The sequence below is a fragment of the Leptonychotes weddellii genome, chromosome 2 (genome assembly GCF_054177405.1).
Source record: "Leptonychotes weddellii isolate Sample4059 chromosome 2, ASM5417740v2, whole genome shotgun sequence".
Lineage (NCBI taxonomy): Eukaryota > Metazoa > Chordata > Mammalia > Carnivora > Phocidae > Leptonychotes > Leptonychotes weddellii.
Genome location: NC_138370.1, coordinates 108,298,154 through 108,315,305, shown reverse-complemented (window position 1 = coordinate 108,315,305; position 17,152 = coordinate 108,298,154). Strand labels below are relative to the sequence as shown.

The 17,152-nt window shown below is 34.3% G+C and overlaps 1 protein-coding gene across 4 annotated transcripts in view; it reads left to right on the top strand.

The window, feature by feature from the left end:
- Positions 1 to 17,152, top strand: part of PDLIM5 (PDZ and LIM domain 5) — a 203,590-nt gene that overhangs the window by 105,139 nt on the left and 81,299 nt on the right. For 2 of the 4 annotated variants that reach the window (XM_031028410.2, XM_006733529.3), the window contains exons 4-5: positions 12,931 to 12,973; positions 14,900 to 14,991. The exons of 1 other annotated variant lie outside the window; for it this stretch is intronic. In XM_031028410.2, the coding sequence (XP_030884270.1) occupies positions 12,931 to 12,973; positions 14,900 to 14,991 (135 nt within the window). Of the gene's footprint in view, positions 1 to 12,930; positions 12,974 to 14,572; positions 14,992 to 17,152 lie in introns of all 4 variants that reach the window. One more of the 4 variants, XM_006733530.3, reaches the window with a different exon arrangement.

Genomic DNA, 17,152 nt, shown 5'->3' with positions numbered 1-17,152 from the left:
AGTAAATATGATAGGAATTACTAAGAGATCTTTTAGGGGGTGCTTAGCACCAACATAAGGGAGATATCAGATTAGAGGATGTGTTTTCTTCTCATTAAAGAGCCTAACACAGTTCAGATTATTTGTCTTAAGAGTTAGGTACTAGTGTTTGGCTTTTCTAAATTTTCGCACATTATCAGGTAGGGAAAATCTCCACCATCTAGTTCAGTTTATAATAAGTGCTAGAGGATATCATTATTGGAACAATACATATAGTAACCTGTGGTCAGCATTTCTGGTCTTCTCAGTGATTATAATTCTGTCAAAAGCAAATTTAGTGAGATTGAACTTTACAGACATGCCCTGGCCAAAGCCCCATGTTAATTATTGTTGTTATTATGTTTGTTTATTTTATTCCTTTGAGGATATTACTGAATGTATTGTTTTTCAGAAGTTAAACTAGTTTAATATTGTTTTATGAATGAGCTGTTTCAATTCAGTGAGCTACTATTTGTGTGACCACTATTAGCTAGCCATTGTGTTTATTATATGACCTGTCAAGCTTCCAGACCTTTCTGTGTTGTCTGCCTTTGAGTAAAGATTAGTGTTTCTCAAACTGAGGCTTATTATGCATTTAGTTTTTTGAGTAAGGACCAGCATCTCCTCTCCTTCCCTTCTTTGTTTTGTAAATGAAATGGACTAGAACAGAATATGTTTTAATGAACTGCACATGAAAATATGTGTTTTATTGGTTCATATTTGTTCTAGGTAAGTCATGATATAAAATATATTTCTGACTCTGTATTGTGATAAAATGTTTTACACTGGTGGTCTATACCACTTCTACTCACTTGGCAGTCCTTGGACCCTGGTGCCAGTTTTAACTGTTTGTTCCTGGTCTCCAATGAGATAAGTGCTGAAATTGAGAATAAGCATTTATACATTTTTGAAGCAGTTTGACATTTGATCAGTGGATTTGTCCCATGGAAGGGTGTAGACCAGTTTGGGTGTTACTGAACTTACATGATGAGTCAACGTATGTTGTGAATTGTGTGCTATTGTGAAGCAGTATTCAAGGGTCATGTTCTAATGTATTAGATTCGAACAGTGGTGGAGGGCATTAATTCTCTCAGGACAGTAAGCTCACCTTTTGGTAAAATAGCTAGAATGTGTTGCTAATTTGCTACAGTTTCAGATTTTCTTCTTTCATAAAAGAGGTCTTAGGGTAGAGAATATAATTTATAAGGTTTTATATCATCCCTTTGTTTAAAAAAAATACTTTGTTAACATTGGGAAGCTCTGGAATTCTAATGTAGCCTAAATTTCACAAAATCCGTTAAATTATTAATCAGAAATGTAAGCAATACTGTTTTACTTTACAAACAAAATTCAGTGTCTATAAAACAAAGTTTCTTAATAAAGGAAAAATTGAATGCATTTCAGTTCTTTCTATGTGATGGTATATTGTGATAATTATGTGCTAATCACAAATAATAAAATAACTTAAAAGAATAAACAAATTTATTTATTTATTTAATTTAATTTTATTTTATTTTTAAATAGGCTCCACGCCTAGTGTGGAGCCCAATGTGGGGCTTGAACTCATGACTCTGAGATCAAGACCTGAGCTGAGATCAAGAGTCGGACGTTTAACTGACTGAGCCATCCAGGCACCCCAAAATGAATGAATATTTTAATGTTTGCTGGCTTTAAATATTCCCTTTTTAGGTTTAGATATTATTATCATATTAAATACTTTGAACTAATTTAATGAGATTCAGTGATGAGGATATTGGACAAGATTCTACAGTGAACTGATAAATGTGGAATTTGGTCTCATCTTAAAATAATTAAACAAGGGTAGACCTGATGTATCTATGACTAAAATAACCAATTTGACCATTAATTTTTAAGTTCCTGGACTCTGAGTAACTATCTCCAGATTTTTAAAAGATCTAAACATACCCCAAATTATTTTTTGAGGGTTAAATAAACGGAAAAACCTAAGTTGAGACTGTAAAGAATGAAACGTTTTCATTCCTGTGCTCTCCACAAGACAGCAGACTGACTTTGTTTTCCTAATAAGGCTGTGCTAAGTACTGGAATGCTTGTCCTCTTGAATTTTATTGAAATACCTAAAAATACCCACTTTACAAGAAAAGTTTGCAATTTAATGTGTTTAACCTAGACAAAAATAGAAAAAGAGATGTATCTGGAAAAAGTTAGTGGCAAAATTCTGCCTCCTATATCAGTATAGGACAGAGAGCATATAAACGTGAACTTCAAAGAGCATTACCTTACACTTTGGATGTATGAAGAACAAATTAGATATTTTGCTATCTTCCATTTGTATTTTGTTTGTCTCAGTAAATTTAAGATTTTGGGCAAGTTTTAGTTCTCCTTTCTTCCCCTTCTTTTATGGTTAGTAAGTAGGCTTATACTGTTCAAACATATATACAAATATATTAGTATATATGCTAATAGCTAGTTTATTGCTCAACACCGTATTTAGATTTAATCTTCTTTAACTTCAGATGTGGATTTAACTTTCTTACAAAATGAAGTGCTGTGTTTAAGAATATTTGTCCCTCTCACTTACAGGAGTAGAAGACCAGGTCCTTATATTGGCATAAAGTAGTTTATGTGCTCTGGCTCCCGGTTCTCTCTCTGGCTGTGCCTCTCACTGCCCTAGCCCTAGTCTAGCCTCACTGGCACATTCCTGCCTTAGAGACTTTCTTTACCTTGCTATTTGGTTGGCCTGGAGTTCTCTACTTCAGGTCTCTGCTCAGATTTCATCTTAGTAGAGAGGACTTCTCTGACTCCTTTATATAGAATTATGTTTCCCTGTCCCTGTTTTGCTTTACTAGATTCTGTTTCACTCATTACCATGTGATATACTTGTTTGTTTTTAGTCTGCCTCTCCCAAATAGAATGTAAGCTCCCTCAAAGTAGATAGTGTGTTTCATTGCCCCACTTCCTACAACAACTTGGTGTGTTAGGGGCTCCAATGAATATTTGTGGAATTAATTAATAAATTAATGAAATAAATTAAGGAAATTATAACATAGGTATTGCCCTTGAACTTGAAGTGACATCGGGTATAGGACATATTGGTCAGGAATGAGAAGGTCTGATTCATTCTGGATTATTGGTAGCATATCACCGTTGATAGTTGTAATGGGTAGACTATGATGCCAGTTCCTTTATTTTCTCAAGATTGTGAAGAAGAGGAGATAGAAACGTAGTTCTTGACATATGCACAGGAAGATCTTATGATGTGGTATCTTGGGATCTACACAGCCACTAACTTCAGAAGCTGGTTGCATTTTGAGTAGAACACTCAGTTTAGCACCATAGATGATGTTCATTAAGGAGCCTCTAGCTCCATCCTGCTGGAAAATGAAATTATTAGAGAATTCTTATTGCCATGGGGAAAAATATTCTTCTTCTCTGGAAAAATATGGAAGAATAGATTGGAGGATCTATAATATTCTTAGAAGGCAGAGAGTTAGAGCTGCTTATAAAGCATGTGGAGAACTTGCGTTCAAATCTTGGTTCTGCCTTTTTCAAATTGTGGTCAAATTATTTAACTCATTTGAGCTTCTGTTTCCTATATTTAAAATGAGAACAATATTAATCTCTCAGGAAGAATAGTTGAGCTAATTTATGTAATGGGCCAAGTGAAATTATTGGCATTTGTTGGTACTCAACAAGTGATCTTTTTTCATCCATTTCTAATTTGTTGTTGTTTTCTCTTGGAACTTATCCTGGTAGATAATTCGGTTTGATTATAACAGTATATAATAAGAAACAAAATAACTTCTAGAACTCAAGGGTCAAATCTTCTGTATAAGGAGTAGGAAAGTAGTATCTATCACTGCTGACTTTGTGTCAGTTGCAAAGGTGTATTACATTTATCCTCAAAGCAATTCCTCAAGGGAAGGATTATCATCCTTGTATCAACAAAGAAACTGTAGAGTAGCTAATTTATTTTTTGGTAACCTAGACTTGCAACCTTCATTTAGCTATTTCTCCTATTTCTCAAAGAATTCCTCTATCAATGAAGATCTTGGTAAGAGAAAGCCTGAATATGAAAGGTAGGCTCTCTCTTTTTAGGGCTCTAAGCTTTTCCTAAAAGGAAGGAAAAAAAATAAGGAAACAAACATTATGTTTATGAATTGTGCCTGCTTTTGTACTACTTTTATCCTACTCTCCAGCATCTGACACCTATCAGGGTTTTCCTGAAGCAATGAGTTTTATATGCATTGCTAGAAGTCTGTGAAAATCTAGTTATGCATATAGTTTGTTATTGATGCCTACTTTCCTAATATGAATGTTAACCACATTTGTTATTTAAGGGTATTTTAATAGTATCACTGAAAGAGCAAGAAAAATGTAGATGTATAAATGGAACTCCTGAGTTTTCACAGGTAGATTATTTACTTTGCAAATCCTATTATTTTTATCTTAGCAGTGAAGGACTATGTTGATAAAAATAAATATTCTTTCTACCTGATTGGAGCTGGAAGAGAAGCCATATATATATATTTTTTTTTTTTTTAAAGAATATTTATTTATTTATTTATTTGAGAGAGAGTGAGCAAGAGAGAGCAGGAGAAGGGGGAGGGGCAGAAAGAGAAGCAGACTCCCCGCTGGAGCAGGGAGCCCCACACAGAGATGGGGTCCTGGACTCTGGGATCATGACCTGCGCCGGAAACAGACACTTAAATGACTGAGCCACCCAGGTGCCCCAAGAAGCTATATTAAATAGAAGTGATTAGCATTGTGCCCAAAGAAAGATATAAACCTAGTAGGTTTTCAGAGAATGCAACTCTGTTATCAATTCTTGTTTATATCAATCCCGAAAGTATTACCATCCATGCCTGATGTGAAATAAAGTAGAGTTTTGGGGACAAGAGTGGGAAAGAAGGAAATTATACTTTTCAGCTTCTCTTACAGAATGCATGGTGCATCCTTTTTAGTTGCTCTTTTAGAATTTTTTTAAAAATTGTATTACTAATAGTTCCATTTACAATATGTAGAAGAAGGTGAGAGAGGTTTTTAGTAGCCTTTATCATGTATTAGCAAATGAACTGAGGTGCTGAGCAGTGGAGTTAAAAATAGTGCTTAAAATGTCATCTTTAATCCAGTAACATTAACTCTCTGTCTCTTCACCAAGCTTCATATCCGTGCCATGTGGTGTGAATTTTATTTGAATGGGTGATTTGGAAGTTTAGATGGGTCATTCAATTGCAAGTAATAGGAAACTTTGAAGTAGAGGGTTTAAAAGGAACGACAGGTAGTACCCAGCAACCACAGAAAGAATGACGAGAAGCTAAACTCTCATTTCTTACACCTGTCAAGTGTCTGAACAAATTGTAATTAGGATTTTTTTATTCAGAATAATTGTGAGGCTTAGAGTCCAAAAGAGCCATGCTCATATAGAATTATTTCCTAGAAGGTTTGTTATAATCAGAACCATAAAATGATCTATACCAGAGGTTGGCCACATTTAGTCCCCCACCTGTATATATGAATAAAGTTTTATTGGAACACAGGCATGCTCACTCATTTACATTTGTATCATCCTTCTTGCTCTGACAGAGCCTTTAAGTAGTTAAATTGAGATCCCACGACCCACAAAACCTAAAGTATTGACTGTCTAGCCCTTTACAGTAAAGTTTGCCATTTCTTAACAGTGGGGCATATAAAATAGATTACTTATTTAAAATTTCTACTGAAATGGTATTTTCACTGTAAAAGAATTTTACCGATAATAAGAATGCATTATCCTGAACTTTGAAGTTCCTTTTATTTAAACTTGAACATATCTAAAATACTACAAAGTTTCTTTAGCGTTCTTTTTGATAGAAGTTCTTTTATAAATACTAGTTAGAAAAATGCATTTTTTTCCTTCAGTGGTTCTGAGGTTATTTTGAGTATGGACATGAGGCAGAATGGAAGACCTAACTTTACCCTGTTAAAAATATTCTTGTGAAAATAAACTTTGAGTAAAAAAAAATTTCTTCCATCTAGAATCAAGTAGAAAAATGTGAAATTTTGCATTTATCACACTGTATGAAACTATCTTATTTATTTACTTATTATCTGCCTCCTTCATTAGAATGTAGATTTCAGGCAGGGACTTTCTTTGCCTTGTTTACTACTGTATTCCCTATAGCTGGAACAGTGCCTGCAGTTCAATAAATATTGATGACTGGAGAGATTGAAGGAGTGATCTCAAGTGAAAGATGTCAAGTAACATACAAAACTGTCACCAAAACTAGTTATTCAAATTGATCAGTATTCAGTTTGCATTTCTGAAGATCTTAATAGCATTGAATTTGTGAACTTCCACCATAAAATATAAAGCCACATACCATGAGAAGAAGAAATATTTGTTAATTTGTTGGCTGGGTGAGATGGATATATAAGAGGGAGGAAAATGTGGGGCGCCTGGGTGGCTCAGTTGGTTAAGCGACTGCCTTCGGCTCAGGTCATGATCCTGGAGTCCCGGGATCGAGTCCCGCATCGGGCTCCCTGCTCAGCAGGGAGTCTGCTTCTCCCTCTGACCCTCCTCCCTCTCATGCTCTCTGTCTCTCATTCTCTCTCTCGCAAATAAATAAATAAAATCTTTAAAAAATAAAAAAATAAATAAAAAAAAATAAAAATCCTATTAAAAAAAAAAAAAAAAAGAGGGAGGAAAATGTGAACATTGGCATTAAACTTGGCATTAGCAGTCCAAATTATTTAATATTTCTGGGCTTTATTTCTGAAATTAAGCACAGTGTTATATATAAGGCCTTTAATTCAGTGTCGAGTTCCTAGTAAGGCCCCAGTAAATGGTAATGTAATGTAATGCTGACACTGATACTGTCATTATTTGTATGTTGGGAAATACTTTATCATTTTAAATTTGCCTAATGTTCCCTTCTCTATTCTCCCCCCCCCAAACCCCCGCTCTGCCCCCAAATAGTGTCCCATGAAGGTCAGGCAAGCTCAGTAGAAGTCCTTTCCTTTTTTCTTCCCACTTTTTCTCCCTCCTTCCCTCTGTCCTTTTCTGGCTTGATTTAGAATTGGTTGATGACAATTTCTTCTCAAACCCCATCAACTGCTATGACCATCTGAGAAGGAGCTTAGAACAAAAGCCCCTCATCCTTACATATGGAAGTAATTATCAAGTGGCAACTGTTTGTTCTGGATTTATCAGAGCCTCTCCCAGGTTCAAGCCAAGCGCAAGCAGAGGGGGTCTCGGGTCTCAGATGGGCTAGCACAATTCCCTTGCTTCTGTCTTCTTCCTGTCTTTCTCTTACTGTTCAAAATCTGTCCAGCTTTGGGTTCCTTCTCCCTTTCGAAAGGAAAAAAATGTACTTTATTTGTCCCCGTAGGTAAGATAGAGAAGATGCAGAGTGAGAGAGAAATCGAAAGTGAGACTGTGTATGAGTGCATGTATATGTGGTGAGCACAATCTTTTATAAGCCAAAAGGTGTTATAACTTTTTTGTACTTTATTTACAGAAAATTTAATCCTTACATATATTCTCAAATTGTTTAGAAAAAAGCATGACTACGTTGCCATAAGTGATCTAAATGTTTAAGTTTTGAGTTTGCAGTAGACTGGAAGTACAATAAAATATGGGGAAATTGTTTAAGGAGACATCCCTCTGCACACTTGAGTGCTCACTTTTTCCCCCCTCTGGAGTTGCTTTGTTATTGCAAATTGACAACTTTGCAATTAAAGTGATTAATGATGTACCCTAGTGTTTATGGGTCTTGAGGTCAGTGAGCCCAAAGATGGCCATGCTGTGGGAAACTTAGATAGAGCTCATCTCACAGAAGAGGAACTTAAAAATCCTCCTGTTTTCTGTATGATTGTTTATGAGTTAAGTATATTAGATATGGTTGAAGGAGTCACCAAGACATAATGAGTAATGTGAATAATTTTTATCAGTCTTAGTTTTGTTGCTTAATTCCTCATTCTTAAATACCAGTGTAAACATTCATTGGCTATTTTTTTTAACTAAAAGCACATTATTTTATAAAGCAGTATTAGAAAAATGCATTAATTCATTATATAACTTAAATATAACACCATTCATTGGGTGTTCATAAGATGCAGTTTTGTTTGACTCCTTTGAATCTAATCCCTGATAGAACTATTGCTTATTTATGGCATTATTTTTCTTATACATTATTCTAACCAGGGCATCACAATTCTAGTTTCTAATAAAATCCATTATAACATAGAAATCTTTCAGCTGTGTAGCCAGAAGTTCTGAAACTGGATGCAGTGCACCAGGGATTTTTATTTTGGATGCTGCTCTCACAAAAATCAATCAACTTTCAAAATAGATTGTTCTAGCCACACTGATGGCTTTGTTCTTTGAATTCCATGAGCTGAGGAGAGTATTGGGCCAAGGCACTAGTCTCTCACCATCATGGCTTACTCCTGTACAGTGGCTTCACACTAAGAGAAGAGAGAACAATAAGCAAATTGTTGAGCCCATGGCACTTAGCCATTGCCAGGATCTCTGCTGGTTTGAAACACACACTACACAAAAGTGACTTGTGATGATCGCTGTGGTTGAAATGGAGATATATTACCCTGTTGCATATTTCCCAGGATTTTAAGAGAACAATGTAGGAATAATTTTTACTAATTATACCTCAGTTTTTAAAACTGCTTATCTATTTAAAAGTCTTTTAAAAATGATTCACTTTTAAGTGATCTCTGATATTTCTAAAGGAGCAGATGCTCAGTATAATCTTTTTTTAAAGAAAGAAAAATCTTAATTTTGAGAAATAGTTTTTCTTATTCATGTATTAGGATTTTCTCCTCAGGGAACACAGGAAATACATATTTCAGTTTGGTGAAGGAAATGGGATTTTCCTCCCTTAAACATTGATTACATTATTCTCATAATCTTTGGGTATCTTACTTATTAAACACAGTTAAAGAAAGCACTAGTTTGATAAAGAAGATATTTGGTATGACAAAAGGTTTTGAGGATTGTATGGATTATAATATTTCTTTTCCTTTATTTTAGCCACTTGTAGGAGACTTAAGTAAACATTTCAGACTTACAAGGATTTACTTTCTTTACTGTTTCTTTAAAATAGCATTTCCCAGAGGGTTTTTTCCCTAACTCCAGTCTTGAGAAAGGTTTCCTAAATAAGTAAGTATTCTGAATAGATTAGTATGCCATGCTACAAAGGGGTATGGACAACAATCTGCAGTATTTTTTTCTTTAGGCATTTAAAGGCTCTGAGAAGTTCTGTGGCTAACATGCTTATATAACTTAAGTTTTCCAGATATCTTTGGTAACAGAACCTCTTTTTTGTTTTGTGTTTTTGAAAAGTAGCTTTGTGTGAAACATACTTTGAGAAATAGTCTTACTTGCTATAAAAAGTAGTACATGTATGTTTCATAAAACAGAAAATACAAAAGAGAAAAAAACAAGTATCATTCATAGAGAGCCTTTACTAAAATGTTAGTCTGTTTCCATCTGCTTTTTCCATGCACTGACCATACTGGGTATGCTATTTTACATCTTCCTTTTTTCATTTAATACATGTTATCATGCATTTCGGGATTCTTTCAAAGAATGGTTTTAATCATTGCATGTTTCATCTTGTGGTTTTATTGCAATTAACCATTTCCTCATTGTTGTGTATTTAATCTGTTGTTTCCAGTTTTTCACTATTATAAGTTACACTGTAGGGAATGAATATTTTTATACATAAAGCCCTTTCCATATTTCAGGTTGTTTCCTTATGATAGATTCCCAGAAATTGATTATTATGTCAAAGGGCACGAGCTTTCTTCAAGGCTTTTTATAAATAAATGCCAAATTATTTTTCAAGAGAGCTGTATTAATGTGTAGTTTTTCCAACTATGTGTATTCTCAAAAACATTATGTATTAACATTTTAAAAAATCTCTACACACTTGAGAACAAAAGTTGGTTTATATCTTAGTTTGTTATTTTGTAATGTTTAGTAAAGTTTGATTTTTTTAAAGCTGGTACTAATGCTGTTCATTAATTTTGCAGATTTCATTTGTCATGTATTTTAATTTCTCAAAGCACAGTAATTTTAGTGTCATAAGAGTATGTAATTATACTTAAATATACACTTAAGTAAAAAATACACTTAAATATAAGATAAATACACTTAAAAATCTGATCTTTTAAAATGTAACTAGTGTGTGTTATAGGTACATATACTGTGTGTTAAAAATGTTTTTCCAAATATTTTTAATGTGGACAGTTTGACCTCTCTTTACTCCAAAAAGCAAAACCATACTTTAAAATGAGGGCCATTTTAGGGGCGCCTGGGTGGCGTAGTTGGTTGAAGGTCTGCCTTCGGCTTGGGTCATGATCCTAGGGTCCTGGGATTGAGCCTTGTTTAGGGCTCCTTGCTCAGCGGGGAGCCTGCTTCTCCTTCCACTCCCCCTGCTTGTACTGTCTCTCTGTCTGTCAAACAAATAAATGAAATCTTAAAAAAGAAATGTCAATTAAATTTTAAAAAATTAAAAAAAATAAAATGAGGGCCATTTTAAATAGAAGGGTTAAAAAAACTATATGGCTTAAAGTATGAGCTCCTATAAATATTCAGAGGTCAGATGAATACCTGCATGTCATGTGATGAAGTAACTTTAAGGAAATCTAAATCTAAATAACCACTCATTTGGTGGTTATTTAAATATTTAAACCCAAGGAACTAATTTTTATTGCACCTAGTGCCAACTACTTTATTTGACATTTCATTATAAGTAAGTCTGTCTTTTCCCAACAAAATGATGTTTGTGTTTTTAATGTGTAATGGACTCAATTCTGGGATTTTGAGGGTGTGTTATCCATTTTTTTTTTTTTTCTGACTGCTTGTCTTAGTTCAGGTAGTTGCACTTGTGAGACTATCAGAAGGTAAGCAGGGCACATAGATTCAAGTTTCAGATTTTAAGTTCTTTTGTGAATTCAAGATTTCAAGCAGTACAGTATTTTTGTTGAACTTCCAATACATAAAATATTTTAGAACTATTATTATTCTGTGCTTTCTCAACAAAATTAAGAGGTTGGATTCCAAAATTAAGTAAACTAACCATTCGAAGGTTCTTGTTATTTTTTTTTTTATTTTTATTTCGAAGGTTCTTGTTATTTTTGCTAACATTGGTTAAGAACTAACACCTGGGAAAAACTAAGGGGTTTGTTTTCATAGACATAGGATATATGCATTTTATTCTGTTTGGAAACGTGGTGACTGTTAAATATCAAGTTCTTTTTTATAGACTGTTTTTATGTTGCTAGAAGAGTTCCATGCACCTTTAAGTATCCAGGTGAAAAAGGAAACCATCCTATTATGGCAAACTTCCATAATGTCTTGGGTGGTTTTAATGAGTAGATCCTTTGTGATTACATCTCATGTGAAATTTCAATGAAAGGAAGATTCCACTGTTCTGTACCTGAACTTGTTTCCTTTGCTTATGATAATAACCCTACAAGCTAAAAGAGAAATCTTTTTGAGAGTACACATGGAAAGTTATGCAACTTCACAGAGTATAATTCTATATTGTAGTAACTGAATGTTAGCATCCATTGTGGCCTCTCATTAGGTTAGCCAATTATTCAGTCAGTGCTTGTCCTAACTAACCAAATTAGTTGTTACTGGAAAATTCAGTTGCTGCTAAAAATGTTGATCGGAGTTCATTATTAGGTTATACTTATAGAGATCAAATATCCTATGCTAGCTTCTTCTGTTGGCGATCTGTTATCTCTGTTAAGTAAAACAATCTCATGGTTTGTAGCTTAAATTGTTATCATTTATTTACATACTGTGGTTACATTTCTTGAATTTTGCACTTGATGTCTTATCTGCAGCCTGTATTATAAGAGGAGTCACATTTCTGGCATTATTAAACATAATGTACCTTAATACTGGGTAAATAGCCTTTAGCTTTCCCAATCATTTAGTTACTAGACTGCAGCTAGTATATTGTAATATATAAGAACTGTCAGCCAGCTGTATCCTATGTAATTTACTTTAAACTTTGAAATACCTCATCTGAAAAATGGGCCTAAGGATAGTTGCTACTTTGGTTGTCATGATTATATGTGATAGTTGCTCCAAATCAATTATTGTTACTATTAGTCCATGCTAACCAAATTGTTACTGTTAGTCCATGCTAACCTAATAAAAAAGCATATATCGGAAATAATTTGAATTTGGAAATATGTTCTATGCATGGAGTTTTGCCCTTCTTTCCTTATTCTCTCCTTTCCACACTCATTACTGATGACTTACTACATGCCAGGCACAGTGCTGGTATAGAGACACAAATGGGATATGGTCATTTCCTTCACTGAAATTACAGCCTAATGGAAGCACTTACCGTTTAGTTTTAGCATAACAAATATATTACCTTGCACAAGCACTTAAGAATGTAAATAGAAAATAAATACTCATTTGGTGACTCAGTTCAACCAGAATTTATTCATTATCTTCAGAGAGACCCAATATCCTGTGGTCGTGTTCTTGGATGTTAGGAGAAAAGGCAGATGCTTATTAGAGATAGAGGTTCAGAGTGGATATTTCAGGAACCACTCAAGGATGAGAAGGTCTGTTGATTATACTTTTCAGTTTTGGGTGGGGAATAACCTTAATTGAAAGCTTAAACACAGGTACATTAGGAAACACAATTGGTGTTTGCCTTTCCTCTTTTGAGTGTGTAGATAACTAATGAATACCCAGTGTGTAAGGGTTTAGGTACTTGCAGCATTTGAATTACCAGAGTTAATTAATTAGTAGAGACAAACAGTCAAGACTATGATATGAAACTATAAATTCTGATTATTTAATATATTAAGGTGTATACTAATAAAAATTCTATTAAGATGTTTGCAAAAATTTATGTGTTTTTTTTTTTTTCTTTTCCTTTTTTTTTTTTTTCCCTTCAGGGCATCTGCTACACCCAAGCCTGAGCCAGTTCCCGTGCAGAAGGTGTGTTTCTCATCTGGTATCACTAGGTACCACTTGATAGTCCCTCCTGAATCATTGTCATTTCCATTCCTTGTCTTAGGCCATACTGACAATTTATAGTTTCAATACAATTTTCCTTACAGTTCTTTTCCTTTAAAGATTGTGGGGGGTGAGGGATGGAAATCAACACATACATAATTAACATCTGTAATTATACCAGTATTATTAAAACATGATTTCTAGTGCCATATATTATCTTATTTCCATATTTCTTACATTCACATTCACTTTTAATTTACCTATCTTTATTCACATGTTTTAAGGAGAAAGGTGGTTACTGAAAATGAGTATCACAAGTCTTTGATAACATTTTATTAGTAATATTAATAGGTTTTTAATTACATTTTCAGAGTATTCTGGATTAGGTTATTGGCAAGTACCTTTTTTCTGTCATATATATCCTCAAATTGTCCCAAACCATTTTTCATAATATAGCTGGTTTATACTTGGGGGATTTTCTCCTTAATTTTATTTGTGCCTTTCCATTGAATTACTTACACTGATTTGCTGAGACATTTAGTTACTTCCCTCCCCCCCCAATTAGCTTTTATTATTTCTACAAGGTTAATTTAGATTACTTATTTTTTTCTTAAAATTAAATATAATAGGGCCACCTTTGTAGGTTTTTAAAAGAATTTGATTGTTTTCTTTTGGGATGGTAGGGTGAATAGGAATTTATTCTTGAATGTCATAGAAGCTTGACCTTTTGTTTTGTTTTGTTTTTAAACTTCACACTTTCTTTGGGATAGGGTTTGCAAACAAACTATGTTAATTTTAGGAGGAATTGATCTTTCTTAGTAGTTAATTTTTCTTTGATAAATGACAATAAAGAAACATCTAAGATCATTTTTTTCCTCATGTAACTATTAACTATTTATTTTGGAAGAGGGAAAGAATTTTTATTCCATCTCCAAATAATATCTCAAAACATTCCAGAGAGAGAAACAGGTGGATTGTTGAGATTTTTCTTTTAAGCAGTATCTTCATTCAAAGTAATTCATTAGAATGTGCACATTTCTGAGTTAGATGAGAAAATGATCTTTTCCTTCTGTTTAAATTTTTTTTTAAATAGGAGACTTAGAAATATGCGGTTTTTTTCTGCATGAATCAAATAATTGTACTCTGGAGAATAATTAAACATGTTTGAAAGATGAAATTATAATCAGGACTGGATATTTTAAAATAAATGTTTTGGTTAGCAATATTTTGTTTATTGTGGGGTATTTAAAATTTTTTCCTTTTGGAAAATTAAAGTGTCTGTTGACACTTATGATGGCATTTAGGCATTTTGATAGTTTTCCTACTCTAGTTCCTAAATATTTTGAAACTTCTTTCATTTTTATAAAAAAAATACACTCATCGTGTGCATCTGTGTTATGCATGTTGGGATCAGTTGGCATGCGTGTTATGCTCATTGTTTTTACCTAGAAACAAGTAAGGTTTGGGCTGCTAACATGATTGTGTTTCTCTTTTTGAAAACTAGCTATGTGTTCTTTTCAGTGAATCTATTTTGCATGTATTTGGTGTGTTTTTGTGTATGTTTATTTTTATTTTACATAGGGAGAACCTAAAGAAGTAGTTAAACCTGTGCCCATTACATCTCCTGCTGTGTCCAAAGTCACTTCCACAACCAACATGGCCTACAATAAGGCACCACGACCCTTTGGTTCTGTGTCTTCACCAAAAGTCACATCCATCCCATCACCATCGTCCGCCTTCACCCCAGCCCATGCGAACACTTCATCACATGCTTCCCCTCCACCCGTGGCTGCTGTCACTCCTCCCTCATTTGCTGCATCTGGACCGCATGCTAATGCCAGTCTTAGTGCTGACCAGCATTCGTCTGCATTGAGCGCTGGTAAACCTGCAGTTAATGTCCCACGGCAGCCCACAGTCACCAGCCTGTGTTCCGAGACTGCTCAGGAGCTAGCAGAGGGGCAGAGAAGAGGATCCCAGGGGGACATTAAACAGCAAAATGGGTAGGTCGCCAAGGGTGCTTTCTGCTCTTATCAAAACTCTTCTTTCAGGCAATTTCCAGGAGATAATTTACAACCCCCCCCCCCCCAAACAGCAGTTCTTTGAAGGAAAGGAGATGAAGTTTTATTTGCTTCATTAACATGTAGCTTTATAGTATATACATATAGCACTTTCTGCAAGGCAATTATAGGTTAATCAAAACCCAAGTAATGCATTTTGACATGTTATGAACCACGTAACATACTACTCTGTAACTCTTTTCAAGTCCTGGCATAACATGGAGCAGCTGGTACTTACAATGCAAGGCCGACCTTGAGTCTTTCTTTCTCATTTTTTCCATCCTTTTATTAGTCACCAAAAGTTTAAACGGAGTGGTTACAGTTGTGTCAGCTTATGTATCTCACCCTAAGGAGAGGAAATGAGGAGCTTGTAAGAAGCTTTTTTTCTAGGAAATAGTCTAAAGACAGAAAACAAATTTAGTTTTGACTCATGTCTTCGTAAGATGCATTAGCTTAGGTCAGATAGCCAGCAACATTCTTTTCAGATAAGCTTAAGCTAGAATTTAGTCTGTAAAAGCAAACAGTAACGACAGAACAATAGCATCAGAGGATGCCTCACAAACATCAGAAGCAGATTAGAGAATGTTTTCATTGTAAAGGTTTTTTTAAAATGAATGGATTTACAGAAGTGGACACTATGTAATGTCAGTGGAAGTTTCTGAAAATCTGTTCCCTATGATTTTTTTCCTTTGAGGCATTTAAAAACATTGGTTGAAGTGCATTTTCAGCAGCTTCCATTTATAGATGGTCATCTTATTCTTTTTGGAATTCCGTGACTATACTTGGAGCCAGAGTCGTTTTTGTAAAATCATTTTGATCAGATTTATTGTGGCAAAAATGTACTTTAAAAGGGAAACAAAGGGAAATCATCTGCATGCATGATGGTTTTTACCAATGCCAGTTCCCAGGAAAATGTAATTAAAATAATTTCGTGCATAGGTCCTTTCTGAGATAATCCCTTCCGAATGTTAATTCACGTAATGAAGGAGCTGTGCTTTCTGTAGCACCCGCTGCCATGGCAACCGTGGGGCTTTGAAAAGAAGGTGGCAGGGCTCCAGGCTGCTGCTGAGAGAAAGAGCAGGAGGTCTGGAAGACCAGCTACTGCTCGGAACATACTGTTTTTGTGGTTGTGGGTGGCTTTTTAAAGTTTTGACGTATATATTGAGGAAAATTAGTGTCCTTCAAAGAACGCTATTTCTTCTTTTATTTGAGGAAGAGAAATAGTATGTAGTGTTGAGGTGTGATTGGATGTATTTTTTTGTATGTCTATTTTAAGACAGTAGAATTTAGAGTGATCAAAGGAGATACTCTGAGAAGATGCTGCCTGTCAAATTGTTGGCCCTGTAGAAAACTAAAAGCAGAAGTTTACTATGTTTATTAAGTTCCAGTTTCAGTGTAAAAAGTTCCACTGGAAGAAGTGTCTGAACAAAAATATTTCTCCTTACTAACATTTCTTGAAATTTTATAAAATAGTCTTCTTTTTTTTAAGGAAAAAAAAATCTACTGACTCATATAAGATACTCTTAATGTACAGTAAAATAGTCTTCTTTTTTTTTTTTAAGGAAAAAAAATCTCCTGACTCATATAAGATACTCTTAATGTACAGGTAAAAATAAGTTGAGGTTATGGAAAAGTAATACATTTAAAACATGAAAATATGAATATGAAGCTTAAACTTTTGTTTTATAGGTACAACTTTGATGATTAAACTTAAAATGATTTAAAGCTTATTATTTTCAAACTGAAACCGTAGGCAGTGGTGTAGTAATAAGGCCTCAATGGTGGCTTTTTAATCAGTGGACCTGTGATTATTGAGCACGTGCCTGTGGCTAGCACTGTGCAAGAATTCAGGGGAAGGGGGGTTATTACATGTTTTGCATCATTAACAAGCAAAGTACTGCTTCACATTAGCAAACTGAGTATATTTAAAAATAGGTTGATTTCAAATGTCCAGATGTTAGGACAATGAAAACTTGATTAGTGTGAAAACAAAGTGTGGTGTCTAAGACAAATTTGCAGTTGACATTTCTCTTACTACATTTAGATTAGAGAAATCAAAAATAAATCACCCTCTTTACTAGTCAGTGATCTGTCATTTTGAAGA